The sequence below is a fragment of the Vidua macroura genome, chromosome 14, assembly GCF_024509145.1.
Source record: "Vidua macroura isolate BioBank_ID:100142 chromosome 14, ASM2450914v1, whole genome shotgun sequence".
In the NCBI taxonomy this organism is placed as follows: Eukaryota; Metazoa; Chordata; class Aves; order Passeriformes; family Viduidae; genus Vidua; species Vidua macroura.
In genome coordinates, this window is record NC_071584.1 from 16,193,190 (window position 1) to 16,220,602 (window position 27,413).

At 47.9% G+C, this 27,413-nt stretch overlaps 1 protein-coding gene across 1 annotated transcript; it reads left to right on the plus strand.

Annotated features, from left to right (window-relative positions):
* The first annotated feature begins 19,278 nt into the window (after window positions 1–19,278).
* On the plus strand, window positions 19,279–26,853 carry LOC128814323 (putative P2Y purinoceptor 10). Its single transcript, XM_053990055.1, has 2 exons — window positions 19,279–19,307; window positions 24,379–26,853. Exon 2 carries the CDS (start codon window positions 24,381–24,383, stop codon window positions 25,401–25,403), a length of 1,023 nt encoding a protein of 340 aa, XP_053846030.1. The 5' UTR covers window positions 19,279–19,307; window positions 24,379–24,380; the 3' UTR covers window positions 25,404–26,853.
* Window positions 26,854–27,413: the final 560 nt, after the last annotated feature.

Genomic DNA, 27,413 nt, shown 5'->3' on the forward strand with positions numbered 1-27,413 from the left:
TGGAGTGGGCAAGAGCTGGAATTACCCTTGGGCTCAAGATCTCATCTTGCATGTGGGAGCTCTGTGCAATCTTTACATCTCTGTCTGCATTTAGGGGGAATCCAAGAGCTTCCACTCTGACAGGAGTTGTTTGGGAACTAAGAGCTGCTAAAACCCCAATCCCAGCCAAAGGTGCTCCCTGGATGCTCCCAGGCTGGACAGGCCTTGGAGCAGCCTGGGCTGTGCAAGGTGTCCCTGCCCATGGAATGGGATGGGCTTTAAGGCCCCATTAATCCCCAGCCATCCTGGGATCCTGTAAGGGAACACATCCTCTGTTCCACGTGGATGTGCCTCATGCTTCCCACCAGGGAAAAGCAGCCTGTGCACTCCCCTGAGACCTGCAGAGCTCCCTGAGTTCTGTCTCACCCTTACAGGTGAGAACAGAACCTTTATCTGGTACCAGAGGTCACCCCAGAGCTCTCTCCCTGCCTTAAACAGGAAATCCCAGTCAGCACCACACAGGCTCAGAGTAAAGAGGGACTTTTCCAGCAGCAGGATTTTCACACCTCTCCTGGGCTGCTCTTTCCCCTTTGCTCTTCTGCTCCGTATTTCAGGGGGAAAAATGGATAACATGGGAGATTTAAAGCACTTCCCCATAAAACCAGCTCAGTTTCACAGCTCCAGCAGGAAAATCTCCTCTGTTGAGGCTGAACAGGCACTTGCAGCTGGAGCAGGGGGAGACCAATGCCTTCAACAGGATCTATTTTTCCTGGCTTTGTCTCACTTGACTGCTCCAGAAAGCAACCTAAGGGCTCTAGGCAAGGAGCAGAGATCAAATTTACTTCCTTTCCTTGCAGGGTTTGAAGTGAAAGATCTTATTCCACCGTGCTCTCTTAGGAAAACATATCAAGCATATTTTTACTCCTTTTTTTTCGCCCCCTCTCTCTTTCCCTTTTTGCAATAAGCTGTGGATAAAGCCCAGAGCCAGAGCCTGGTGTCTGTCTGCATCAGTGACACGCACTGGGCGAGCTGAGCCTGTCCCAGTTTGAAGGATGCACTCCCAGGAAGAATTCAGCTCATTTTTTGGGCTCTGGGAGAAGCCTGCAGGCACCTCCTGGAGCTGGTGAAAGCTGTGCCTCAGCTTTGTAACACCCTCTAAGCCAGACCTAAGGGGGGTTTATCACATCCAGGAGGATTGGGCAGCTCAAGGTCACATCTTGCTCTGCATGGAGCAGCAGAGCCCAGCTGCAGTCTCACACCAGGGGAAAAAAATCCTCCCATCTCTGTTATTACATTATTTTTTTCATCATTTTGTTCTTTCCAAACCTCCACCTGCCCAGATATTTTTGTAACACCGGAGCTCAGCATCCCAACATTCCACATTGGCTAAAAAAAAAGTGGGCTCAGAGGCTGCCACTTAATTCCTCAGGAAAGAAAAGAAAAAAAGAAAAAGCTGGTGGCAAGTGCAGATTTCTGCTCCTGAAAAAGGAAGGGAGCTCCATCCCCATATGAAAATCAACATTTTAACCAAGGAAACTCAGGATAAATTGAAACACAAAGGGATGCAAATAATTCAGGGGTTGAACTGTGTGTTAGCCAGCAAGCCCCAGTGGTGTTTTGGAGGCCATCCTAAGAAAAAGGCTGTTTATTCTCAGCTCCATAGCAACCAAAAATCACTTCTGTGAGCTCTGCTTGTCCTGCAGCCAGCCTGGTGTCTCCAGCAGGAAATCAGGGAGGAATTTTGATTACAAGTGATCAGAGCTGAAGATGTGTATTCAGATAAAAAAAAGACTTTTCATCCAGTTCCCTTTGTTTCTTGATTCATAGTCAAACTCTAATCCTATGGCAAGTTGGAATTCCCATAGCAACTCTTTTTAAACAGGAAAAGCTGGCAAAGGGGAAAGGGCATTATTTAAATACCTGATTACTGACTTCTGCAGCAAAGCTGCTGCCAAACACCCAAGAACAACTTCTTTTTAAGCTTGGGCTAAAAGTAAAAAACCCTTCTAAGGTGAAAATCCAATGTGAAAATCCTTCCTTTTAGGAGCTGCAAATTCTTGGTCTGCTCCCACTGCCTGTAGCTCCACACATCACTTAACACTTGTGCTTCCTAATGCAAGAGGAGAAAGGGAAATGGAAATCTTTCTGGTGAAGATGCAGTGCAAGAGAGCAAATGAGGATTTATTTTCAAAAGAATCTTGCAGAAATACTTTTAGGCAGAGAAACATCTTTGCTGCTGTAGTCCCTGATGTTAAAGCAGTTACTGTTTGTAGTCACACTGATGGACAGAGGAAAGGCCAGGGCAGATTGCTGACAAAAACCTGATTTCCCTTTAAAGAATCTCGATTTTTTCTGTTAATTGGAGGACTGGCATTTGTACTGATTGTTTAGAAATACACAGAAAAGAAGAAAACCAACCCACACAGCTGCCCAAACTCATTTGGTTTGAACACAGCCCAGCAGTGGCCTCAGAGCTGTGCCACAGGATGTGACCCCGGGGCTGTGCAGACCCTCCTGAAGCCATCCCCAAATCCAGAGGGAGGGAGCAGCCTCGGGGGCTCTGCTGAGTGGCCCTGAGGTGTCAGGCACTCAGGAGAACTGCAGGCTCAGGGCTCACCCCCAGCCCTTGCCCACATTGCAGGTTTCTCCCAAACCATGGAAATGACACAGACAGTTTTTCCTTAAAGCAACAACAACCCCCAGACACAGAGCTGTTCCAGCAAACCAGAACCCCAGAGCCTGCAGACTGCTGCATGCTGGACACCTGGAGTGCCAAACCACCCCTGCACAGGGGTTCTCATGGACACAGTGGTGACAATCTTGTTCTTCCCCTCCAAAAACCCAGCTCAAAAACCCAGCGGTGGGAAGGAGGCTGTGAACATCCAGCTGTGCCCTGGGTCACTTTGGGTGGCCACTGATTGAACCACAACCTTCAGCCTGCCTGGTCTTGAGATGCCAAACCAGCACTGCCACATTGGATTTGGTGTTGGAACTCAAAAAAAAAGCTCTGAAATTATTTCAAAATAGCAAAAAAATTGATTTCTAGGCACTCTCAGTGTTTCTCTTTGGGCTTTGATGCTCTGGTGCATGTTTCAAGTGACAACTGAGGTGAAAATACCTGGTACAGGGCTCAGGGATAACTCAACACTCTCCTGTGTCCCTCCACCATTTCTCTGGTGTCCCAGGATCAGGCTGGAGGCTCATTCCAACACTTCCTGGGACCCTGGGAAGGAACAGTTCATCAGGAACCTGAGTTTGTGCTCCGGGGGCACAGGGATGTCACCCACTCCAGGCAGGTCCTGCTCACGGAGCCTTGGGCACTTTTAAAGCATGAGCAGTCCTGGATCTGCCTTTCCAGCATCCCCCTGCCCCTGGAAATCCACCTGGATATTGCCTGGCACCTGCTGCTCCCCAAACATCTCCTCAACCTACCCTGAGCATGGTTTTACCAGTTAAATGTGATACCCTGTGGGAAAATCAAAGCTAAGATGGGCTGAAGGCTTTGCCTAATTAAAAAACAGAGGAGACAGTTCAAAGTCCTTCTGTGATCCCAAGGGAATGGAGGATGCACGGAATAATGGAGAGAGATGAAAAGAGGATGTGCAGACAACCAGGGGAAAGATATGAAGGGTAAAAATAAAGAGATAAATCAAAAGGAAGCCTCTAAGAACTAGCGGGAAGGACAGAGCTGGCTAGAGAGCAAATATAACAGGGCAGAAGAGGAAGGTGATGCAGGACAGATAGGGAAGAAAAACCCTAAACAAAGCATAAAACGTAAAATTTAAACCAGCATGAGTCACTTTGCCATAGTCAGCCCATCTGTCAAGGCTGAAACTGCGTGTCCCAGGCAGCACGCAAAGGGCAGAGGCTGCGAGGTCTGGAGCCAGTGATGATATCACCTCCCACACAGACATTTCTCAGCCCAAAAAGCACCCACAGCCCAGCAGCCCATGCTCTTCCCTGCTGCAGAAATGACTGTGCTGGGGTAACGGGGCAGGAATTAAAACCACACCAGTGCCCGTGCCAAAAGCTCAGCAAAGTGCAGCTGCTTTTGGGGGGCTGAGGGGGCAGAAACCTCCCAGCACTGCTTGTCACAGACACAATCCCTAAATAATTGCCAGGCACGAGGCAGTGAGAGCCTGGCACAGCTCTGCTGAGCAGAGCGCTTCTGAGCTGCTGCTACTCCAAGTTTACAACACCTCTCCTCATTAGACTGATTGAGAGCCCAGACTCCACAGAGCAGATTGCTGGGGAAGGCAGCTGCAGATTTACTCGAGTTTAAAACTGCTGATTTACTCTGAGCTGCTCTGGAATTGCTCAGGGCCCAGGCAGCATCCCCAGATCCCATTTCCTGCATAATCCTTTTCCTGGAGATTTTCTGGTTGCTGTGCAGCCCCAGAGCTGTCCCAGCTCCAAACTCCTCAGGATCCATCAGCACCCAGATCTCCTGGATCCATCAGGAGAGCTCTGACAGCCAAGGATGGGTGAGTGAGTGACTGACACCCCATTCCCACCCAAACCTCATCTCCCTGCAGCTCTCTGACACTCAGCAGCACCCAGGGAGGTGTTCCCAGGGAGAAGGGGCTGCTCCCTCACCCCAGCTCCTGCCAGTCCCCCTCTCCAAGGATTTTCTCCCATTTTCTGCTCAGCAAAGCTTCAGGAGGTGACAAGTCCTAATTCCACTGCTTGGAGATTCTGATTTCCCCCTCCCTCCTGCAGTGTGCAGGTGAGGGGTGCACAAGTCCTAGACTTAGAAAAGCAGGGATTTTTCAGGCATGTGTTCTGTGCTTTGCTGCAAATCAAACTCCTCTTCTCTGAAGTGCAGAATATTTAATTCAACGATTACAGACTGAAACAAGAAATTAACATTAAACCTTAGAAACCAGGACTGTTTGAGACCCCTTTTAGCAGTGCCAGAAAGGAGGTTTTGGCCAGTTTCAATCGATATTTTTTCCCACCAGGGGCCTGGAAGGTGGCCAGGGCTCTGTGGGAGCACTGGGGCTTTGTTTGCCTCAGTTCCCAGCAGGCACAAGTGCCTTGTCCCCTGTCCTGCTCCTGCTGCAGGAATTCTGTGTCAATAAACTCCACAGGCTGGGAGGGACTGGGAGCTCTGCCCTCACTGTCATTAGGACTTGGGTTCATTAATTAACCTTTTCAGGGTGGAAAGTGCTGTGCTGAGACCTGGATTTCAACATCCTGGGGTGCTCAGGACTCTCCCCAAGGCAGGCACAAATCCCTGCTCCCTTTCCCAAAGGACAGCTCTCAAAACCCCGCTGACCTTTCCTTTTTTAAGGCATTTTTTTGTAAAAGTCTGACCCTTGAAGGTGCCAAAGGATGCCCCTCAATTTTACCCATGTCATGATTTGGGTTCTGAGCACAAGGAGAGCTTTCTCCAGTGATAAATAATTCTATCCACACCATCAGTTCTTCTCTGGGCCTTAGAAAAGCAGGAATATGCTCTTTACAGGGTTTATTTTCCCACTCTTCTCCTGAAAAACATTATTTATTCACAGTTAGGTGAATATGTGCACTCAGGGACAAAAATCTCATTTTTAAGCCTTGAACTTCAGAGGCTTTTTGCCTCTCATTTCAGTCACCTTGAAAGGGCAAATCCAAGGTGATCCCAAATTCCTCAATTTGATTGCTTGGCTTTCTGGACCAAAAGCATCATCCCACTCAAGGGAACAGAGTTTTAATTGCTGCATAATTAAAGAAAAGGGCCACTTCTTGTGGGTTTTTTTCCTGTGTGAAGTACAGTGCATCACAGAAGTGTTATATATATAAAAAAGACAGAAATGAAAAAAGAAATGTTAAATCAGAAGGAAAGAGGTGCAGAAACTGTGAGGCATTTAGTGAAGAACACAAATGTAGTTGTAAGAAACCACATTTTAGCAAAAAAAAAAAATCTGTTATAAGAAAATAGTGTCTTCATTAGGGGCTGTCCATTAAACTCCTAAATTATACTTACAAATGCAGCAATGGCACAAGAGAAGCAACATGAAACAAGCCCTCGGTAGCTGCAGGCTATGAAATCCCTATGAAAATGTGCTGAGTGACACCCAGGGACCTGCTCCGGGTTTAGAGAGCACCAGAGGGCAGCCGTGGAACACAAAAAAAAATCTCCTTGGAGCTCACAGGAACCAGGAAAACACAGCAGAAAGGGCTGCCTTCCGTAAATTCATCCCCTGACAGAAAAAAAAAATGGGGGCATTTTGCAGGAAAAGCATCCACAAGAGCCCTGTAAGTAGAGGGAAGATAAGGGGAAAGAAATTCATGAGGGCTCTTCAAAACCAGCTCATGCAAAAGCTGCTTATCCAAGGCAGCCTGAGATGCTGCAAATCCTCTGCCATTTATTCACATTTCTCCCTCTCCAGCTGCTTTGAGGGGCCTGTTCCCCTGGGACATCTTTATTCCATACTGACAGATTCCTTTGATGACAGGTTTGTTGTTCCCGTGCCAGGAATGGTTTTTGCCACGGCAGTGCCCAGAGCTGCAGGCAGTGTCAGTCAGAGCCACATCTGAGTTATCTGACAGGGGATGCCCAAATCCCACTGGGATTCCAACAGGCACAGCCCCAGGAGGAAGCTCAGCAGTGTCAGGGATAAGGGCACTAATTAATTAAAGGGGGAAAATGAGGGATGGATTGCATTTTTCTAAGGGAAAGGGAGAGATTTTGGCACAGGGGAATAAATCCTTCCTTTAGCTCTTCCAAGACACTGCAAAGGATTAGAATTAGAGAATCCTGGAATGGTTTGGGATGAAGGGACCTCAAAGCTCATCCAGTGCCACCCCCTGCCATGGGCACCTTCCACCATCCCAGGTTGCTTCAAGCCCTGTCCAACCTGGCCTTGGACACTTCCAGGGACCCAGGGGCAGCCACAGCTTCTCTGTCCCCCTCAGAGGCAGGAATTCCTTCCCAATATCCCACCTAACCCTGCCCTTCTTCAGCTTAGAGCCATTCCCTGTGTCCTGTCCCTCCATCCCTTGTCCCAAGTCCCTCTCCAGCTCTCTTGGAGCTCTTTCAGGCACTGGAAGGAGCTCTAAGATCTCCCTGGAGCTTCTCCCCTCCAGGCTGGGCACACCCAACACTTTCAGCCAGCCAAAGTTTGCTTTCAGGAGTTTGTTTTCCATTATTCCCACAATTACCTGGCACAAGCAGTGCTGAGGCACCTGCTGCCATCCCACAGCCAGAGGAAAACACTCCAGGCAAGAAAATGAACTTTTAAGGAGCTCAAAGTGGGGGTGAGATCAACTCTGCTGTGCAACCCCTTCAGCTCATCCTCTATCATCAGCTACTCCCTGGCACCAGTGTTCACTGTGGATTTATTGCTCCAGGCAGCTCTGTTTGTCCAAAGAAGCTCTAAAATATCCTTACAGAAAGAAAAAAATTCCCCCAAAAGCACTGCTGTACTTCCTCAGGGTGTGGAGCAAACCCTCCCCTCAAATGGCACCGAGAGAATCCACAGGAATATGGTCACAAAAAACCACCCAGAGCTACCCTAAATCCAATTATTGAACCACTCATCACACCAACTCCTCTTCTGCTGTCCCCATCCCGGTTCTGACCTGAGGATGAGGCTCAGGTGTGGAACAAACCCCAGCTGGGCCCATTTTCCATCCCCCTCTCCCATGAGAAATTGCTCACTGATACCAAATTGCTTCAGAACTGCAACTCGGAGTCACCCCTTGGCACTGAGACAGCAGAGCCACAATCCCAGAGGCAGAAATTCTGGGAATTAGTGTGAGACCCTAAAAATACAGGTGCTGGTTTAGTGATTCTCCTCATGACTCCCTTTATCCAGCCCATCCTTGCCCTCAAAGGGAACCCAAGTTCCCTTGGTCATTGTAACAGACTTTTCAAACAATTATAAACAGTTTATGGGCAGGAAAAGGCTGAACTTCTGCCATCTTCATAATTCCACAGTAAATCAGGAGCATCCCTGGCAGACACAGACTGAAAATCATCCCATTTCCCATGGACACTCTGACCTTCAAAGCAGACACAGCTTTGAAGAAGTGGTTAAAATTAAAAAAAAAAAAAAAACAAAACCAACCCAACACACCAAAAACACCTGTTAAACTGTCAGCCCAAGCAGAGCTATTTCTCCCTTGAGGTTTACAGAACAAAGCTCTGTCTCCTCACCACTTTCACACCATTTGGAAAGTTATTCAACTCTAAATTGAAAGCATTGATAATGACATTGGATGTCTCAGATAAATTCTGGGAAATGAATTGTGTCATGGACTCTCCTGGGTTGGAAAGGATCCCATTAGCAGCACCCCTCTAAGTCTATTTTTAATTAAAGATAAACCAGCAGCTGCAGAGAAGAAGGAGAAAGGCAAAAATGAAGCACTTGCTGAGGGAAATCTTTCCTTAAACCCCCTCAGGTTTGTATTTGCTGCTAAAATAAATTCAGGTTGGATGAAAAAGTGTCAGACCAAAAGTGGTGAAAGTGCTTTGTATCAAAATTTCATCAGGTTCCTTGTTTCAATAAAACATCTTTTCCTCCTCTCAAATCCTTTTAATAACAACTTCTCCTTCCCTACACATTTTCATCTTGTTTTCATTTCAGCTAGAAAACATTAAAAGTTCATTTAAAACTAATTCAAGTAGAGTTTTTTTTTGTGATTATTTTGTTGGTTGGGCATTTTTAGCAATTAACATTTTTCTTCTATTTCTTCTCCACCTCCATTTTATTCCCAACTCCACATCCTTAGACTCCTGCATTAAAAACTCAAGACAGAATCCAGCTTTTAACAGCACATTTGCAATGTTTTATGTGGATAAATTCCTTCATTTCATTGCTTTTCAGTAGCTGATACCTTCCAGCCTGAGGCAAATAAGGGCTTACAGAAATTTTACTATCTCAAGTGGAACTGAAGCTGATTGTTACAAATAGTCCCATAATGAGGTTAAAAGGGCCATAAATCTTCACAAAGTCAAGTTCCTTCCTGCTCTGAAGGCACATTTTCAGCAAAGGAAAGTCTATTTAGGCAGAGCATGGAGCTGAAAAATAAACTTAAAACAGCAAGTCAGCCCAAGAAGTTAAAAATCATTGTCAGAGAAATTGTTTACCCTGGAAATACAATTGCCTGAATTTGGGATGAACTCCAGGGAAGCAAGAAATGGGTGGCAGGGAAGAAGGGAGAGCCACATCACCCCATTATTGGGGGTTTTATGCTTGAAAGGAAAAAAAAAAAAAACAAAACAAAACCAGAATAGGCCCTGGATTGAAGGAGAAGGGGCCCTGCTTTGACTTTCATGCAAAATGTGCCAGGTGAGAGCCTAAAAGGGTTTTGGCAGCTCATGGAAAGGGAAATTAAGGAGCTGAAATCTTAAGATATTTTCCTTTTCCCTGGGAACACATGGGAAGGACCAACACCTTGTCAAGCCCTGCACCCACTCCAAATCCTAATATTTCCCCCTTTAACACCAGCCTTGGAATCCATTGTCTGCTCCAAGCACTTTCTTTGGGAGGCAGCAGCTCTCCAGGCATCCTCAGGGATTTGGGTGCAGCCTTGGGCTGAGCAGGAGGGCGGCTCATCCCAAAAGAGCAGGAACCTGGGATCCAGGGATAACCCCAGCACAGGGAACACCCTCACCCCTCCCTGAGACCCTCCTGGAGGGGCAGCTCAGCCCCTCAACAACCCCAGGCATGACAAGCACAGCCCAGGCTCCAGCCAGGAACTCCAGAACAAAAGGAAACAGAGCCAGGATTGGAGACGAGCCTACAGCAAGACCCCAAAAATTCCCCCAAGAGCCAGGATCAAATCCCAGCCTGGAAATAAATAGAAATGTGCATCCAGGGGCTCATCCCAGAGGGACATTATCTGCTGAAAAGTCTGTGCTGGAGGCAGGGTCAGAGCTGAGTGTGCCGAGGCAAGGAAGGGAATGAGGGCTCCAGGCTGAGCTTAACTGGAACGTGAGCAGCTCTAGGGTGAGGCTGCTCAGGGCCATTAAGGGGAGTTGAGGCTGCAAAGGTTTATATGGAACAGCTGCTGGGAGATTGGGGTCTGGGGAAGATCTGCAGCTTCCAGACTTTTCCACAAGAAGACACTGAGTCTCTCCCACACAAATTTCCTTCCTTCCAGCAGCCCCCTAAAAATCCTCCTGGCTTTTTCTGCAAACCCATGTGCACAGTCAAGGCCTCTTTCCTCTCCTCACCACCACCCTGAGTGCTGATTCCAGGCTGGGAATGTGTCCTGTGGGTCCAGGATCTGCCCTCCAGCAGGTCCCAGCTGGGCTCCTCCAAGCCCAGGGCAGGATGTGGGGATGGGGCCAGGGACTGAAGTTTGGGAGAGCTCTCAGGATCCATCCCTGATGGATCCATCCCTCTCTGGATGGAACAGAGAACAGATTGAGAACCTGCTGCTGTTCCAGGGGCAGGGATTTGGGATTTAGGGAGTTTAAAAGACCCTAAAATCTGTGAGGATGTTCTGGGGGCTGTGGCCTGGCCCGTGGCCTCAGGGAGGGCTCTCATCAGGACAGGCAGCTCCAAGGCAGAGCCAAACCAACAGTGACAGGGGACAAAGGGACCAAGCCCTACATGAGAAACAAGAAGAAGAATTAAGAAATCTCTTAGCTCTTGCTGCTTCTTGGTCCTATCTGTGAAACAGAGCTCACCCTTTCCATGCAGGCTGAGCTCGTGAAAGGCCACGAGGTGCTCAGATAATTAATCAGAATCTTTATCTAATGCACAAACACTCCTGTCACAGCTCGGTGGCCTGCAGACCTGGGGAGCTAATGACAGTTTAGCCACAGCTGCACAAAACCAGAACAGGATCTGAGCTGCAGAAATGTCCCCACACCTCCTGCTCTGTGTGCTCCTGCAACCCCTGCTCAGTGCTGAACACTCTGAGGTTCAAAAGGTGCTGCAGCAGCTGCAGCACAGGGATTTGTATCCCATAGAATCCCATGGGATGTGGGATACAAATCCCATGGTTTGGCTTCTGGCCAAGGCAGTCACGCTCCAGTCAAACACATCAGGATGAGCAGTGGGAAGGAATGGCCAAATTTATATAATGGGACAGAATTCCTAGCTTGCCACTCCAAAGTGAGTATTTCTTGAAGGAATGGGAAACCCCAGGGAATTCAGGCAGGCCCCTGTGCCAGTCTCAGCAGCCTTTTGCCCAAGTTTACTCTTTTGTTTAGAAAAAAGCACTTTCCCCTCCAAGCTGTCTTTGGTAACCTCTATGGGAAATCCTTTGCTGTCTTCCCTGGTGACCTTTCCCTCAGCAAGGACACTCCCAGACGCTCAGGCTGAAGCTGGACAAAGGACTTGAGATCCTTAGGAGTGGTTTGGGTAAGAGAAAAACCAACTTGCCAGCAAATAATGGGCATTTCCTGCCTGCAGCCTCCACCTGACTTCACTTGCACCTGACCCTGTGTCTGTCTGTGCTCAGGGGCCGTGGTGACACCGTGTCCCTGCTGCCACCTGCCAGCCCAGGACTGCTCAGGACAGGATTATCCCTTTCCTACACCTCTCCCACGGCAGCATCTTCCAGCACTTCTTGCTTTCTGGGCTGGCTGAGCATCCCCAGCCGGTGCAGCTGCTCAGCCTCTGGTGCTCCCTCTGGAATGTCCCTCCTGCCCCGGAGCTGCTCCCCCCGGGGAAGGCACAGCTCCCCTTCCTCCGGAGCATCTGTGAGGCTGCTGACAAAAGGCAGGATATCGTCTTCCTGAAGCCTGCTGTCTCTGGCTCTGCAGAAATCTAATTAATGCATGCTAATGAGGCTAATTCAAAATCCCTGATCCAGCGACTGCCCAGTGCTTCTTCCAGACTTCAGTTCTCCTTCCAGCTAGAAAGAAAGGGAGAAAAAGGAATTATCAGAGCTGATCTTTGCATCTTGACACTATTACACAATTTCACTAATGTCTCAACCACAAACCAGCAGTTTCCTTTTTTTTTTTCTCTCCTCCACCTGTACAAGAATTCTCAGAATAAAATGATTGCATAATGAATGTATGAGCTGCAGCTCTTCCAGACGAGGTGTTTGGTCAAGTGGTGGCTACAAAGGTTTTTTATCCAGACACAAAATGATGAGATGCCCTGGGAAAAGCAGCAATGGGGCTGATATCAAGGTGGAAGAGGAACCTGAGAGTTACTGATGAATCTGGGAAACACCTGGGTTCTGTTTGTGAAGAGAAAACAGGAAAAAAAACATAACCCCAAAGTTTTATGTAAACTCAGCAAGCAAAACAACCAAACCAGACCCAAACAAAAAAACCCCAAACCCCAATAACTCAGCCTGAAATGAGAAAGGGAAAAGTCCAGTTCTAATTCACAGATGATTATAATTTTCCAGTCAGAGCCCAGTGCTAACTGGGATTATGTATGGCCTGATTTATGAGGGAATCATAGGAGTGTTGTGGATTTTTCCACTGATTTCAGGGAGGAAGGGAAATAAGGACCTTTGCTTTTAGTCTAAAATTAGTTGATTTAAGAAGCCAATTCTGAACGGTTTTTCTCTCTCACTTCTCCTTGGGTTCTATGTGTGGAGCCTCCCCTGTGCTCCATTTTTGCAACAGCTCTTAAAGGTGGAGGACTTATCCCAATCCCAAATGCCTCTTCTGAATCTCCCAAATGGATTCTCAAAGGTTCTCATTTAAAAGCAGCAAGATTTGAGAGTTTCAATCCAATGAAAACCCATTGGAAGTTGATGGGATATTTGTTTTTTCCAGGGAGGGAGGACTCCTGGGATCTGGTGCCTTGAGGAGGTATCTCAGCTGAACTGCAAATTGTTTGGGGATGTGTCTGCAGGAAATGCCCCCCCAAAAATGGGATTTTGCCAGTTAAGGTTTGGATTTCGCCCCAGTAAAGTTGTGGTACTGGTTCAAGGGGAGTGGAACTGGAAGTTGTGCTTTCCTTCTCAGAGTACAGCTGGAGTATGGGGGGAAATCAATTCAGACTGACTCAAAGGCAGCAAATATTCCTTCTCCCAACTCCTGAATCTGGGAATACATGGTTAGAAACAACCATTTAGAGTAAATCCATTATAGCAACTGATACCCCCTGTTTGGAAATACTATCCAAGGAACTGGTAGTTTGATGCAATCCGCGTTATGGATAGAAAATGAAATTAAAAAGCAAAACATGAAGGAAAAACATTGGAGAAATAGGGTGTAGCTTAGCTGTTGTTTGACCCCAGAATCTGAAGGATTCTTTCTGCAAGACTGGGATGCTGCAAACACAACTTAGACATGATTGTGCTGCATTTCCTCCCCAGGTGTCAAAGGGAGAGGAAATGCAAAGAGGGAGAGGTGTCAGAGAAAACTGAGGAGTGAAAGACAGATTTGAAAGAGAAAATAGAAACAAGGAGTGAACCTAAACACAGAGCTACTGGAGAAACCGTCAAAACAAGAAGCAAAATCCAACAGGGCCGATGAATTTTGGCTGCCAAGGAAATCTTGACTCCTCTATCCAAAGGAACTCTTGTAAGAGTAAATACTTACTCATCCTTTCCAAGACTCAGCTGGATTTACATCCTCGTGGGCTGCGAGCGAAGGACAGTGCTCTCCAAAATGGGAAGAAAGCTCCAGGAGCTGCTGGCTCCTGCTCTGCTCCTCCCACCAGCTCCGGGAGACAAATCCACCTTGTGGGACGGCACAGCTCCTTCCCAGCTCTCCTTGGCTGTTGCTGAGAACTTGCTGAACTGAAGGTCTTCAGTAGTAGCTCTGGGGGGCAAAAAGTTGGAATTTGTGACTGGTGGGGTTCAGCTTCAGCAGAATCCAGGCCCATCCAGGCACTTGGAGCAGGACTAGGAGCTGCCTAAAGATCTTTATAAGCCAAAAACCCCCAAGCAGATGGTGCTGATCTGATGTTTCTCAGGAAGAGCTAAAATCAAGCTGTTCCATCAGCATCTGCACCTCTGCTGTTGGGCAGGGAAATCAAACCAGCTCCCAGGACTTTGTCCTGCTTGTTTAGAATCCTGGGGAGCAGTGATAGAGCAAAACCATCTCGTGGTTTTTCATTATTCCAATCAGCCAGTGGAATCTGGGTTGTAGCTGTTGTGATTTGTACGTGCTGCCAGTGTTTCTAATCTTATTGAAATGATAAAATGTCTCATGAGGCTGTTTTCTCCCAGGAATCATTTTCCTTGGAGTCCCTCCCCAGCCAGGAGCACCCAGAGCAGACCTGAGACACAACTGCTGCTGCTGATTTCTTGCTGATTTCTTAGTTTCTTGATTTCTTAGTTGTTGATGGTATAGAATTAATTTTTTTCTCTGAACAGATTTATATCTTAGGCCCAGGCCTGTGCCTGTGTTCATGTTTGTAACACACCCCACACGTGTCCTAAATGGCACCTGACTGCTTCCAAATCCAGGTTGGACAGGGATTTGAGCATCCTAGTCTGGGTGGACACCTGGAAGGGGGGGTTGGAATTTGGAATGAGATGAGATTTAAGGTCTGCTCCAGCCCAAACAGTCCTGTGATTCCATGAAAAACCTGACAAGAATGAGTCCAGCCTGGCCTTGGACACCTCCAGGGATGGGGCAGCCACAGCTTCTCTGGGCACCCTGGGCCTTCCCACCCTCACAGGGAAGGATTTCCTCCCAATATCTCATCTAAAAGTCTCCTCATTTTTAAATGCAATCAAGTTCTCTCTTTGCTGGAGTCTTTGGTGCTGTTTCCAGACAAAGTGAAAGGGGAAGCAGAGCCTCATGAAGAAAATGTGATGAAGAACATGACTGGGGTTGATCATATTTGTTTGGAGGGGGTTTTCTGGTCTCAGGAATTCCCCATGGAGTTCATTGGGTTTGTCTTCCAGTTCTCATGAAAATTCTCACCCTTCTCTTTGCAGCCTTCATGGGGAGGCTGCACCAGTGTCACAGACAATGTCTGGGACGTTGGCTTTTGGATCATGGAATCCCAGGATAGTTTGGGATGTGTTCAAGCTCACACTGCAACTCTCAGACTTGTCCTGCCTCTAGTGAGGGGTGAGTCACCTGTGGGTGAGAGGTGACAGAGTTCCAGGAGATACTTCCAGGCTGAGTTGGTCCCCTGAGGCTGATGCTCCAACACTTTTGCTGGAAGCTCTAAATGAACAAATTATAACCTTTACACTTAGCTGGATCTCACCAGATTGTGCTGGTGATTCTCCCCCAGGAAAAGGAGAGCAATGGCTTTAGCACAAAGCTCCAGAAGGAACACAAACAATGCACTCAATTCTCTGTGCACGTAAGGAAAAGGAATTTCATGTGCCAGCTTGTGGCAGCTGCTCCAGGGGAACTCACCACTACAAAGACCCCCTTGGGAACAGAACTTTTGTAAAGAAATTAAACTGGGCAAAGAAATTAAAACCACCACAGAAAACTAAGAGGTCATTTTCCTCCTCAGGTCCCTCTCCCTCAAAATTTTCATTTATCCCCTCAAAAAAGGCTGCTGCAATCTGTCTGTCAAGGGATTCTGAGCTGCAAGGGATGGAGGAGAAGTTTTCAGCAAAGAGAACCAATGGTTATTTTTAGCATCAGCTGCATGGAAAATACTTCTCAGAGGCTCTGGTTGGTTAGAGGGGAAGATACATTTTCTCCTTTTTAGTTTCTGTAAAAACCCAGAATTTAGGAAGTAAATGACTCTGACAAAGAGCAATGGTTATGATGGGCAAATCCTTGCGGCCAGCGCTGGCAAACCCTGGATCTCCCACTGGAAAAGCTCCTCAGACTCTCCTCCAGCTCCAGGGATTCAAGCTGCTCTGAATAAAATCCAGGGCGAGCTTCCAAGGGTTTGGCCACCAGCATTCCAAGATCTCCTTTCTCTTTCTGCTGTCAGGGGGGAATATTTTTGTTCCCGTAGAAACCCTTGGTGTGTGTTTTCAGCTCGTTACTTATCCCCAGTTCCAAGCGCCCACGGGAGGGAACGGCTGTCGTGGGACACAGGGATGGGCTGGGACACAGCTACCAGGCAGCTCTGTTAGGAAAAGCTGCTGTTTTGAATTAAAAATCAATTTCTTTGCAACAGAATCAGCCTCTCTTTTGGACAGGAGGAACGTGTGTGTGTACTGGGGGCAGAGGAAATCGTTAACGACATGGTGCAATTGAAGCTCTGTAGCAGCAGAGAGAGGGGCACTAATGAGCAATGATATTTCAGTGGCCAGAAAATGTAGGTAATTAGAAGTTATTTCTCACAGAACACCCCGTTCTGACTTTTTCCATGTGCCTCCTGCTCCTTTTTGTTGCAAGAAAAAAAAATTATTATCAGCTTGAGGCCCAAAACCAGAAATAAAAGGGAAGAATGTTTAAATGCTTGTCATTCTCTGTTCCTCTTTCTCTTATCTGATATATTACAATAAACAACACTGTTATGTAATTTAACCTCCACATATACATTTCACTCTCCTTTAAATAATCCTTTAAACTCTCCGTAGGAAGAATCACTAAATCAGGATACAATTATTTATTTTCTCCTTGTGTCAGAGTACAACTATTGACCAAACTTAGATAAATTTCTTGGTGTGATCTTTTGTTGAATGTCTGCTTTTCCACACCCCAAAGGCTTGACTTGACAGCAAAAAAAAATTGACGTGAAATCTAAATCTTGATGGTTTTTATTGGCTGCTCCATCCAATATCATTATTATTTACTGGATGCCCCATCCTTGGAAGTGTCCAAGGCCAGGTTGGATGGGGCTTGGAACAACCTGGGATAGTGGAAGGTGACCCTGCCTATAGAAGGGGGTGGAGCTGAATGGACTTTGAGGTCACCTCCCATCCAAATATCCTGGATTTCTGTGATTTTAGAAAAAAATTTATAATTATGCATTATTATGAATATTGCTATATTAATAATACTATACAATGTACTATATTAATGTTTTCTACATACCAAATAATACATTTTCATAAATTACATACCTATCTCAATAACAGTTGAGAAATGCAGCTGCTTTTCCTCTGGTTCCCACTGAAGGGCTATAATTTGTTCTATGGGAGGGTTTTTTCCTTTTTTGATTTCTCCCCTTATAGATGTGGAAAACCTCTAAAAAACCAGCTACAGTTCTATGGACTAAACCACAAAAAAGCCACAAAGCAGCCACTTAATTTTGGATTTGGGGAAAAAACTTGGCAAGGAAACAGAAGCATGGAGAAGGCATGGAAACTTCTTTCTATTTGGGATCATTGCACATCAAACCTAACTCCTTAACAGCAAACAGGCAAAGCTGGAGCTAATTTTTTGGGTTAAAACCATGGGATTGCTCAATTATCTGTCACATGATGATGGCACCAAAGTCCAGGTGGCCTTGCAGGATCCAAACTCTCCTTTAATCCAGGTAATTAATGGTAATGAATATTTCTTGGAAGCCATAACCAAGAGGAGGAAGAGCCTTTACGCTGCACAAGCTGAAGTTTTACCCTCAGAATGAGGGCAAAGAGCTCTGTAGGGAAATTCCATCGGACCCAGCATAACTGTCTGCAAAATCTCCAGGCAGTTCTGGTTTATCAGCAGAAAAAGCCACTTCCTGAGCCCTTGTCTGCAGGATAACTGATAAACCACCCCAGTAAACAGGGTTCAGATCCTCTGCAACTGTACTTATTTAAGGAAGAAGAAATTCAGCAGTACATTCTGCAGGTGCAATGAGTTGCGCTTTTAAGTTTCCTGTGTGGTTCTAAAACGCTCCTGTAACAACCTGCCCCAAGCCAGAGCAATTTATGGCCATGGGGAAAGGAAGGAACAGCAGCTGCATCTTTTCCCTCTCCTTTTTTCACAGGGATTGTGGCTTTTGCCCAGATCAGTCAAGCCTGTGCTAGATGGAGATTCATGCAGAGAAGAGCATCTGCAGAAGAGCTGATAATGAGGGTGGGCAGGCCCTGGCACAGGGTGCCCAGAGAAGCTGTGGCTGCCCCTGGATCCCTGGAAGTGTCCAAGGCCAGGTTGGACAGGGCTTGGAGCACCCTGGGATGGTGGAAATTGTCCCTTGTCCATGGCAGGGGGTGGAACAAGATAAGTTTTAACTCCTTTCCCTTCCAAACCATGCCACGATTCTGTGATTCTCTGAATGTTTGTTTTCCACAAACGCTGGTGGGGTCAGTGAGGGAAATGCTGCTCCCAAATTCTCAGCTTGCCAGGCTGCAGAGTGCGGTGATTTTATGTGAAAGCCGATTTTGTGATTGGATAAATTCCAACAAATATGTTTCCATTGCTGAGGAAAACAAAAAAAAATCAGCTAAACAGGATGTGCTGATAAACACTGCAGCACCGGCCAAAACCTCACTATTGCTTTTCACAAGGTCCATATAAATAATTTTAAAATAAATACCTGGCAAGCTCCCAACTTCTACCAACCTCCTTTGACAAGTGATGGAAACGAGACTGTCTGGAAAGAACAGCACTGCACTTTAGGGGGTGCTCATGTGGAATTACCTGTATGAGCCATCAGTTTTGGGTTTCTGAGGTTTCTGAGCTGTCAGATGTCAACGCTTGCATTGTCCCCATGGCAGGTAGGAGCTGCTGTGATGTTTGATTTCACACACTCAGACCACAGCAGAGCAGACAGAATTCAGCTGGTGACAGCTGAGTGCTGAGAGGCAGATCCCAGAGAGGCAAAGCAGGGCAGATTCCTGGTGGCTTTCTGAAAATCCGAACAGTGAGATCCTCCAAGGGGGTAAAGCTGTAGCCTCAGCTGTGTATTCATCCCCTGGGATAAGGTGAGGCTGGATCTGTGCCCGTTCCTTGAAGCAATGTCAAAAGTGCCACCCTTGGCATGGAGATCCAGCGAGTGTAAAACGAGCTGGGGACTTATTTAGTTCAGGAGAAATGTCAGGCAAAGCTCACACTGTGCTAAAAAAAGCCATTGGGAAGTCAGACCTCATCCGCAGGAGGATTGAGCTGGAGCAGAGCACCCATCAGGTCCTCAGCCCCAGGGGCAGGAGGGGACAGCAGGGCTGAGCTGCCAGGCAGGAGTGGGCAGAAAGCTCCGGAGCGTTTCCATGGTCTGCTCAGAGCTGTGCTTAGAGAGAAGGAAGAATTGGAGGGGAGGAAGAGTTGGAGAGGAGGAAGAGTTGGAGGGGAGGAAGGGGTGCTCTGCACCCAACTCCACTTGGAATCTTCCCAGTGGGTGCCCAGCCAGCCCGGCAGAGCCACAGGACAGAAAACACCTGGGACAAAGGCACGTAACCCCATTTTGGGGTCGTTGTGGGGACACCTGACCAGCACTGAGCTGGCAGGGCTGGGAGCAGGGCTGGAGCCACAGCTGAGCACCGGCAAAAGCAGCACCTTTTGTGGCACCTCATGATGTCACCCAGGTCCCCTCGCCCGTGTAAACAGTGGTGCAGGAGACATTCCACTTCCTCCTGAGCACTCGGCTGCGCTGAGCACGGCTCTGCCCGCCAAGGTAAGGCTGCTTTAAACCCTCTCCTTGGGAACTAGAGCTGCTCCCGTGCTGCTTCCTGCAGAAACGTCCCTCTCTTTCCTCGGGCTTTTCCTTAGGGGGTGACTCTTGCCAGGAGGAGTTTTGTGGCACTTGGAGCCCTGCAGCAGCAGCAGCAGCCGCTGCTCTCCTCGTGTGCCAATGCTCTGGGTGAACACATGGAGGAGTTCAAACAGCGGCTGCTGCGCCTGCAAAAACAAATGTCAGGCGTGGGCAATTAGCGGTGCTCCAGCTGTTCTGCAGTGTCGTTAATAGGGATAATTTCTGTCTCTTGCCTGATTCCTCTGGGAATAGATTTTATTTTAAAGTCATACTTGACAGTAAGGGTAAAATGCAAAACTGTTTTTTCCAATGGGGATTTATGCTGCCATAAAATAAAATCCATGTGCTGCCCATCTTTGTGCCATCTGAGGCTCTGTGAGTGAGCAGCAACAGGAGGAAATTGATAATAGTGAGGGGACACAAGATGACAAAAATAGCGGGATTGCTTGGACTTGCATTTGCTAATGAGAATTCTGAGGTGTAACATTTGCTAATGAGAATTCAGGCTGTAGTCACTGCTCTGGATTAAAACTTGACTTCATGGGCTGAAAGTTTTAAACTTAACTTCATGGGCTGAAGGCTTTAAACTTGACTTCATGGTCTGCAGGCTTTCAGCTGTACTTTGTAAAAGGTGCTTTTCTGCTGGCTTTGCTTTCACTTGCACCAGCAGCTCAGCTCTGCTGGGAGCCCAGCAAACAGCCCGTGGGATGGTCACAGACAGGATTTAGAGTGGGTGGCCCCTGAATCCAAGATTTCTGCACGTGGATCAAGAGGGAATCTCAGAGAAGGTGAGTCAGGATGTCGGGATCTGCAGGAGGGGATTCCCCAGCAGGCTGGAGCAGGCAGGAGCTGTGCAGGGACAGTGGGGTTCTTTTCAAGGGCATATTTTTGGTGTCAAGTAAAAGTGCAGGGACTTTGGCCCCAGTGCTGGCATCATCAGCTGTGGGAATTCCATCCATGAGGGAAGTGCATCCGTGGGACAGCCCTTGCCCAGCCTGGAGCCAGAGCCCCAAGGGGGCTGTTGCTGTCTCTGCTGGAGCTGCAGGAAGGAGTTCCACCAGTGCTGCAAAACGAAAATACAGCAGGCAGCCCAGACCTGCTCTTTGTTCTGTGAAAGAGAACCAAAAAAAGCACCTTTAACTGTAAAATGTTCCACTCCGAGCGCAGAGGTTTCACTCCAGTGTCATGGCTGTGCACTGAGGGCAGAGTGTGGAGATGTTTGTGCCCAGTCAAATCAATTAACCTGGCTCTGATGGGCACCTCAGACAGATCCAGGGCTCTGGAATGACATCCCTGGGCTTCTCAGCCTATCCAGATGAACATCTTTTGCCTAGGAATGCTATGCTTAGTTTCCAGTAATAACATGCTCTCTTCTTATATCCTTATTGCATCAGCATTAGGGATGCAGAATATCACAAAAATATAAAAAATAGTGGTTGGATCTCAGTGTGTTTATTTGACACTTTTTTTTTTTTTTAAATTCATATTCTGAAAGCAATGTTGCAGTGGGAGCCACATCTCTGCAAGATGTAAGTGAGCACTGATGAAACCTACTGGAGATTTCAATTTTCTGCAGCCCCTGCTGCATACCCACCATTCAGTGAAGGACTTTGGAGATGTAATTTTAGGACCCTCAGTGGTATCTCAAGCATCTGCTTTTGTGCACAAGTGGGAAGAGAAGGGGTTGGTGTGGGATTAAGCCTCAGTCTGAGCCAAAGTGAGAGGAAAAGCAGAAATGCAGTAATTTTGTCGTGCACTGTGTGTGTCTGGGTGCATTTTGATTAAAAAGAAGGCTTAATCTTGTTATGTTATTAGGGTTTCGTAATGAAATTCTTAATCCTCAGAAAGGCCCTGCTGATGAGCCAGCAGACACCACCCTGTGCATATTAATTGTGGTAATGTATTAATTGTGTGCACTGCCAGCCAGGTCACCCTGCTCAGACCCTGAGCTCCCTGAGGCAGAAAGGGATTTTCTGACTTCCACCTCCTCTGAATTAGATCTCCTGGGATGGTGGGGCTGGGACATCACCTGCAGGATGGGTTTTATAAACTCCTGGCTCCAAGGTTCACCACAGCTCAATGATCTCCACCAAAGTGCAGCTTTTCAGGATTCTTCTACCTGTAAATTGAATCATAGAGTCATTTAGCCTGGAAAAGACCTTTAAAGATCATCAGAAAAGATACCAGCAACCAGGCCCACTCCTGGGAACAATTTTTTTTCCCTAATATCAGTTATTCAGCAACACTGGATATTTTCAGTTTGGGATCCTCCTAAACGATGGCAAGGTGGACTCATGAGAGCTCCCAGTGCTGCCACTCAGACAACACTTGGGGGTGAGAAAAACAGCTTAGAGAGAGCCAAGAAATGGAATTTGGATGAACTCTGACACCTTGTGGACAATTAGCAGATGAAGGTGATGGTTGAGGGGGAAGCTCTCCATGCTCTGGGCTCCCCCAAGGCCTGGGGCAGGGTTTGTCCCACCAGGAAGCCAAGCTGAGCTCTGGGATGGAGTGTGTGCCCTCAGCATCACCCTCGTGTTCCAGGGACACATGCTGGACACAGCAGTTTGCCCTAAAACCCCTGGTCAGAGCCCAGTTTGAGTCAGCAGACCTTCACCCCATCACCCCAACTGTGCTTAGTGTCACATGAGACCTAAGTCACAGAATCACAGAATATTCTGGGACTAAACAAGGCCTTGCTGTATTTAAGGACCTGGATAAGCAAATTGGCTGCTGTAACTCATGGCACTGAAGAACACTGGCCAGCATTTAATTAGATAATTAATTATAAAAGTGTCTTTAAAATATAACATTTTGCAGTTGTACCTAATCCTGTGTGGTTTTAATGGTCACCCACCAGCTGTGTCTGGAGGAGCAGCAGGCCAGACCTTCCAACTTTGATATCCAAAGAAAACCAGGCACGTGAGGACTTGGAAAAGGATTTCTTGGCAAAGGGAGGGGTGACCTGAAGGGACAGAAGGTGCAGTGGGTGTGCTTTTACCAGAGACAAGGCCATGGCCAGCTGGACAACAGCTAGAAGGGATGAAACCTCCCGAGCAGCAGAAATTCACAGTTCTCCCAGGAATTGGGATGTAACCCACATCCCCCACTCTGAGGGGAGGAACAGCCCCGTGCTCAGCTCCAGTCCCTGTTCTGTTCCACTCCCTGTCCTGACAACTCCCAGATGGAGAGCAGGAGGCCTCCATTGCTGCTTCTCAGGGGAGATAAATCCGTGAGGCAGATGAATCTTCCTTGTGCGTTTCTGTCACACTTCGAGCCTCTTCCCTCCTCATGGGCCTGCAGGAGCAAGGCTGTGGTGTGCTGCGATGGGAACACGGAGCAGAGCATCCTGTCCCACAGCTGTGTGTGGGGAGGGGGATTGGGAAGGAGCTGGAGGGACAAAAGCAGCTCTGAGGGCCTGGGATCCACCATCTTGGTGAAGGAAGGGCACGAGGCAGAGAGCTTCCCAAAGGCAGCGCTTCCCTGATGCTCGGAGCAGCTGGAGATGCTGAAGCTGAGGCTGCTGCAGGAGATAAACACACAGACCTTGCTTTTTGAAGGCTGTGGGAACGTGAGAGAGAGGCTGAGAAAGAAAAGCAAGAATCTCTTTGGGGTTACAAGGCCCTGCACACTGGCTGTGTCCCATGTGGGACCTTGCCATGTCTGGGCATTTTGAGGGCTGGATCCCAACCCTTCCATGGCAGCCTGGGCAGAGTCTGGATGAGCTGTCAAATGGAAGCACCACAATGGTTAAGAGGCTGAAAATCCAGCAATTTGTGCTCTGTGTCATTGAGAGCTCTAAACTGAACCCTTTTGGTAACACGAAGGAAAAAGCTTCAGCAACAGAGTAGGAGTTACTAATTTCTACCTACAGAGACAGTTTTTCTGGCAAATGCCCGTTGCAGGAAATGAGTCAGAGGAGTGAATCAGTGTCTGCAGTGCCACATGAAGCTGATTTTCAGCTTTAACTGTTATATTCAACATAAGAGGGAATCACTGTGATGAGAATTATAACCTTGTGAGGAAACCCCCAATAAACCCCAACTCCTGCCTGTGTTGCCTTGCTAAGGATGAGTGACCAAACTTACTGGTCCCAGTTACAAAAGCTGGCAAAAGTGACCCAACAGTTCAACATGTGGCATTTTGCTGATGGCTGAGAGGCAGAAATTGGCAGCACCTAAAAAGTAAAATTATCTGATGGAAAATAGAGTCAGACTGAGGCTGCCATGGTGATGAGAAATAGAAGTTGGTGGCGTGACCAGGCCTCTGTGTGTTCCATCAGCTTAAATACATTTACAGAGCATTTCAGGAGCACTGGCTGTGTTCACAACAGTCACATTTTCCAAGTCCACTCCCTGCTACCCTTTTGCGTGGTCTGTGCCCGTAATGCCAGACAAGGAGGGTCCATGAGATCCTCTGAGGGGCTCGGAGGACTGTCCCCCGCATAATGCCCAACACAGCCCAACATATCCCTGGAAGTGCTCAAGGCCAGGTTGGACGGGGCTTGGAGCAGCCTGGGATAGTGGAAGGTGTCCCTGCCCATGGCAGGGGGTGGCACTGGATGGGTTTTAAGGTCCTTTTAAACCAAATCATTCCATGATTCAGTGCTTGGCACCCACACTCTGAGTACAGGGCCATGACCATGATGGAGGCTGGGATATACCACTTTCATCCATGTATTCCTGCCTTGCTCCCAGAGACCAAACCACAGGAGACCTTGAGGAGATGCCAAAGGACGGGCAGCTTCTCCTGCTGCCCCGTGATCAGTGTGGCACAGCTTCACTTGTGCTCCTGGGACTGACACACCAGGAATGGTCTCCCACACCTGAGAGAACAGTGGGATCTCTGACAGGGCAGCTCTGAACACGATTCCAGGATGTTTCATGCAGACAGCATTCCCAAACCTCTGCTTTGTGCTGAACAGCCAAATGGGAAATGCAGATGTGAGCTCTTGCTGAGCCTTTGCCTTCACATCCCATTTTTGTCTCCACAGGAATGACCCACCCGCCCTACACCACCACAGCCTCTTCCAGCAACCCAGTCATGACCCAGAGCAACCAGAGCTGCTCCCGTCAGGACATCACCTTCAAGAGCAGCCTCTACGCCACCACCTACACCCTCATCTTCATCCCGGGGCTCCTGGCCAACAGCGCTGCCCTGTGGGTCCTGTGCCGGTTCCTCAGCAGGAAGAGCAAAGCCGTCATCTTCATGATCAACCTGGCTGTGGCCGACCTGGCCCACGTCCTCTCACTGCCCCTGCGCATCTACTACTACATCAGCCACACCTGGCCCTTTGGGGATGTCCTGTGCTTGCTCTGCTTCTACCTGAAGTACCTCAACATGTACGCCAGCATCTGCTTCCTCACCTGCATCAGCATCCAGCGCTACTTCTTCCTGTACCACCCCTTCCAAGCCAAGGGCTGGAAGCGCCGCTACGACGTGGCCATCAGCGCCCTGGTCTGGCTCGTCGTGGGGGCCCTCTGCGTGCCCTTCCCCATCATGAGGAGCCATGGGCTGGGTGCCAACACCACCAGCTGCTTTGCCGACCTGCAGGTGAAGCCGATCGACAGCAAGGTGGGCACGGTGCTGATGACCGGCACCGCCGAGCTCCTGGGCTTCGTGGGCCCGCTCGTCATCATCTTATTCTGCACGTGGAAAACAAGAGACTCCATCCGGGGCTTCCATATCCCAGAGGAAAACAGCAGTGAGAGGAGAAAGGCCCTCAGGATGGTTTCCATGTGTGCCATTGTGTTCTGTGTGTGTTTTGCTCCCTACCACATCAACTTCTTCTTCTACATGTTGGTGAAGGAGAATGTCATCACCGACTGCTTGCTGAGCACCATCACACTCTACACCCAGCCCTTCTGCCTGAGCCTCGCCAGCTTCGACTGCTGCTTGGATCCCATCATCTATTTCTTCATGACCTCCGAGTTCCAGGAGCAGATTTCCAGGCACAGCAGCATGGCCATCCGGAGCCGGCTCATGAGCAAAGAGAGCGCCTCGTCGATGAAGGAATGACAAGAAAGCCACTTGGAAGAAACTAAGGCATTTCATGTGAAATCTGAGACTGGTCTGGGATACTCCATTACCAACTCCATTGTGGAAGATCCTGCAGGTTTGTCCAAGGGAGTTTTGTGGCAGTGGAATTTTTTTCAGTATGTAGAAGATAAAACCTTGTCTAAGACTGGTGTGTTGGAATCTGGTGAGTGGCCCGATTGATGTGACTGTCCCCCTTCCTGTGCCATCCCCACCTGACCTCACTCGACTAGAAAATACACAGGAGGGAGTAAAAAAACTTTTAGTGGGAAAAGGTGGAAAAGTCCCAAGCTTTTCTTCTATTTTCCCAGTTGCAGGCTCTATGATCAAGCCAGAGACAATCCCACATTCATACACTGACATCTGCTGAAGGATCTTCTCAGGGAAAACCACACAAGGACCTAAAACTGGCCAGTAGCAACCAAAGGACATTGTGGTTTGTGCAGTGGGGGCTGTGGACAGGTGAAGGTGTGCAGGTGGTTTCCATGTGCTCCTGGGTTTGGTGCATCCCACTGGTCACCAGTGACCTCTGCTCCCCCTTTCCGCACTCACCCTCCTGCTCTGCTCCTCCTGTCCCTCCTCACCCACCTCTGTTTGCTCCCTAATTGCTGACACATCCCAGAACTTGCACCTGCCGCTGGTGCAAGACCCTCTGCAAGACAAATTCTCCTCAAACATCCTGAGAGTGGCACCTTCCCTTGCTCCAGGTGACTTTCTTCCCCTCCAAGCTGGCAAGGTGGACATGGGCAGGTGGCTTTTGCCTTTGGACCCCTTGGGGCAGGACCATGGTGGTCCTGGGGTCAGTGCAGGTGGGTTTGATGGTGCTGGTGGTACCACTCAGGTTCTCACTCCCTTCTGTTTGTGGTCCAGAGGTACCTGAGATGAATCTGCCCCGAAAAAGCTCAGCTCAAACTGTTCAGTTGATGCATCTTTTAAAAAAGAGAGGAGTCCTTGCCAAGGTGATTTCACTGATAGACTGGAAATTAAGTTCTAAACTATTGTGATTTTTTTTTCCACCAGGTCCTGTCATGATCCTAATGTTTACATTTTTAGGTAGCTATGCAAAGCAGCGACAAGGAAGGATTCATTTACCCCTTATTTTTAATTAGTTACAGCTCTTCAGCCGAGTCCACCCACTCTGTAACTTAAAGGGTATCTCATGACACCTGGGGATGGATTTGGCTGAACAGTCACCAGTTTATTGCCTTTGGAAATCAGTATATTTTCAAAAGAATGTGAACAATTTGTACAGTCTTGCAACAGTTGCTACAAAACCAGAAGAAATACCAGAAACACTTGCTATGCGTATTTTAACCCAAACCACTCAATTCCACTGAATTACAATGTAACTCAGCCAAATATTTCCTTATATTGTGTTTTCCCACTTCTCTGTTTTACAAAAAAAAAAAAAAAAAAAAAAAAAAAAGGAAAAGTCAAGAATCAGGGTTTAAGCAACCATTTCCCTCTAAAAGGCAACAACACTGATTAAACACTATAAGCTGTCATAGTTCTCCTCCTAGGTGTGAGAAGATGATTTTGGGCTGAGTAGGATGCACTGGGGTCGATGGAAATGTTCTCTCTGATGTCACTGACACAAGAAATGTTTACACACTGCAAGGAGTCCCCTTCCAAAGGGGTGGATGCTCACGGGCAGAGCTGACCTCACACAATTCAATTGCTGTCAGCTCAGCAGTCTCTCATAAGCTACACTCTGCATAAAGCTGTCAGAGAAGGAGAGATCAATTTCAGTGCTTGTTTTGAGGGTTTTTATAGACCGTGCTCAGCCTCCACGTGACTGGGAGCTGTTTCCTGTCCCTTCACTTTCGCACCCTTCTCCCTTGATCAGCTTGTGAAAACAAGCTGAGGGCACTTACGGGAACTCTGTAGCTCCTTCTGTGGGCTTTACTTCCCAAGAACTGATGCTAAAAAAAAAGAAAAAAAAAAATAAAGGTTGTTTTGCAAACATCAGCTGAGTTTTGTAGTTATCACTGG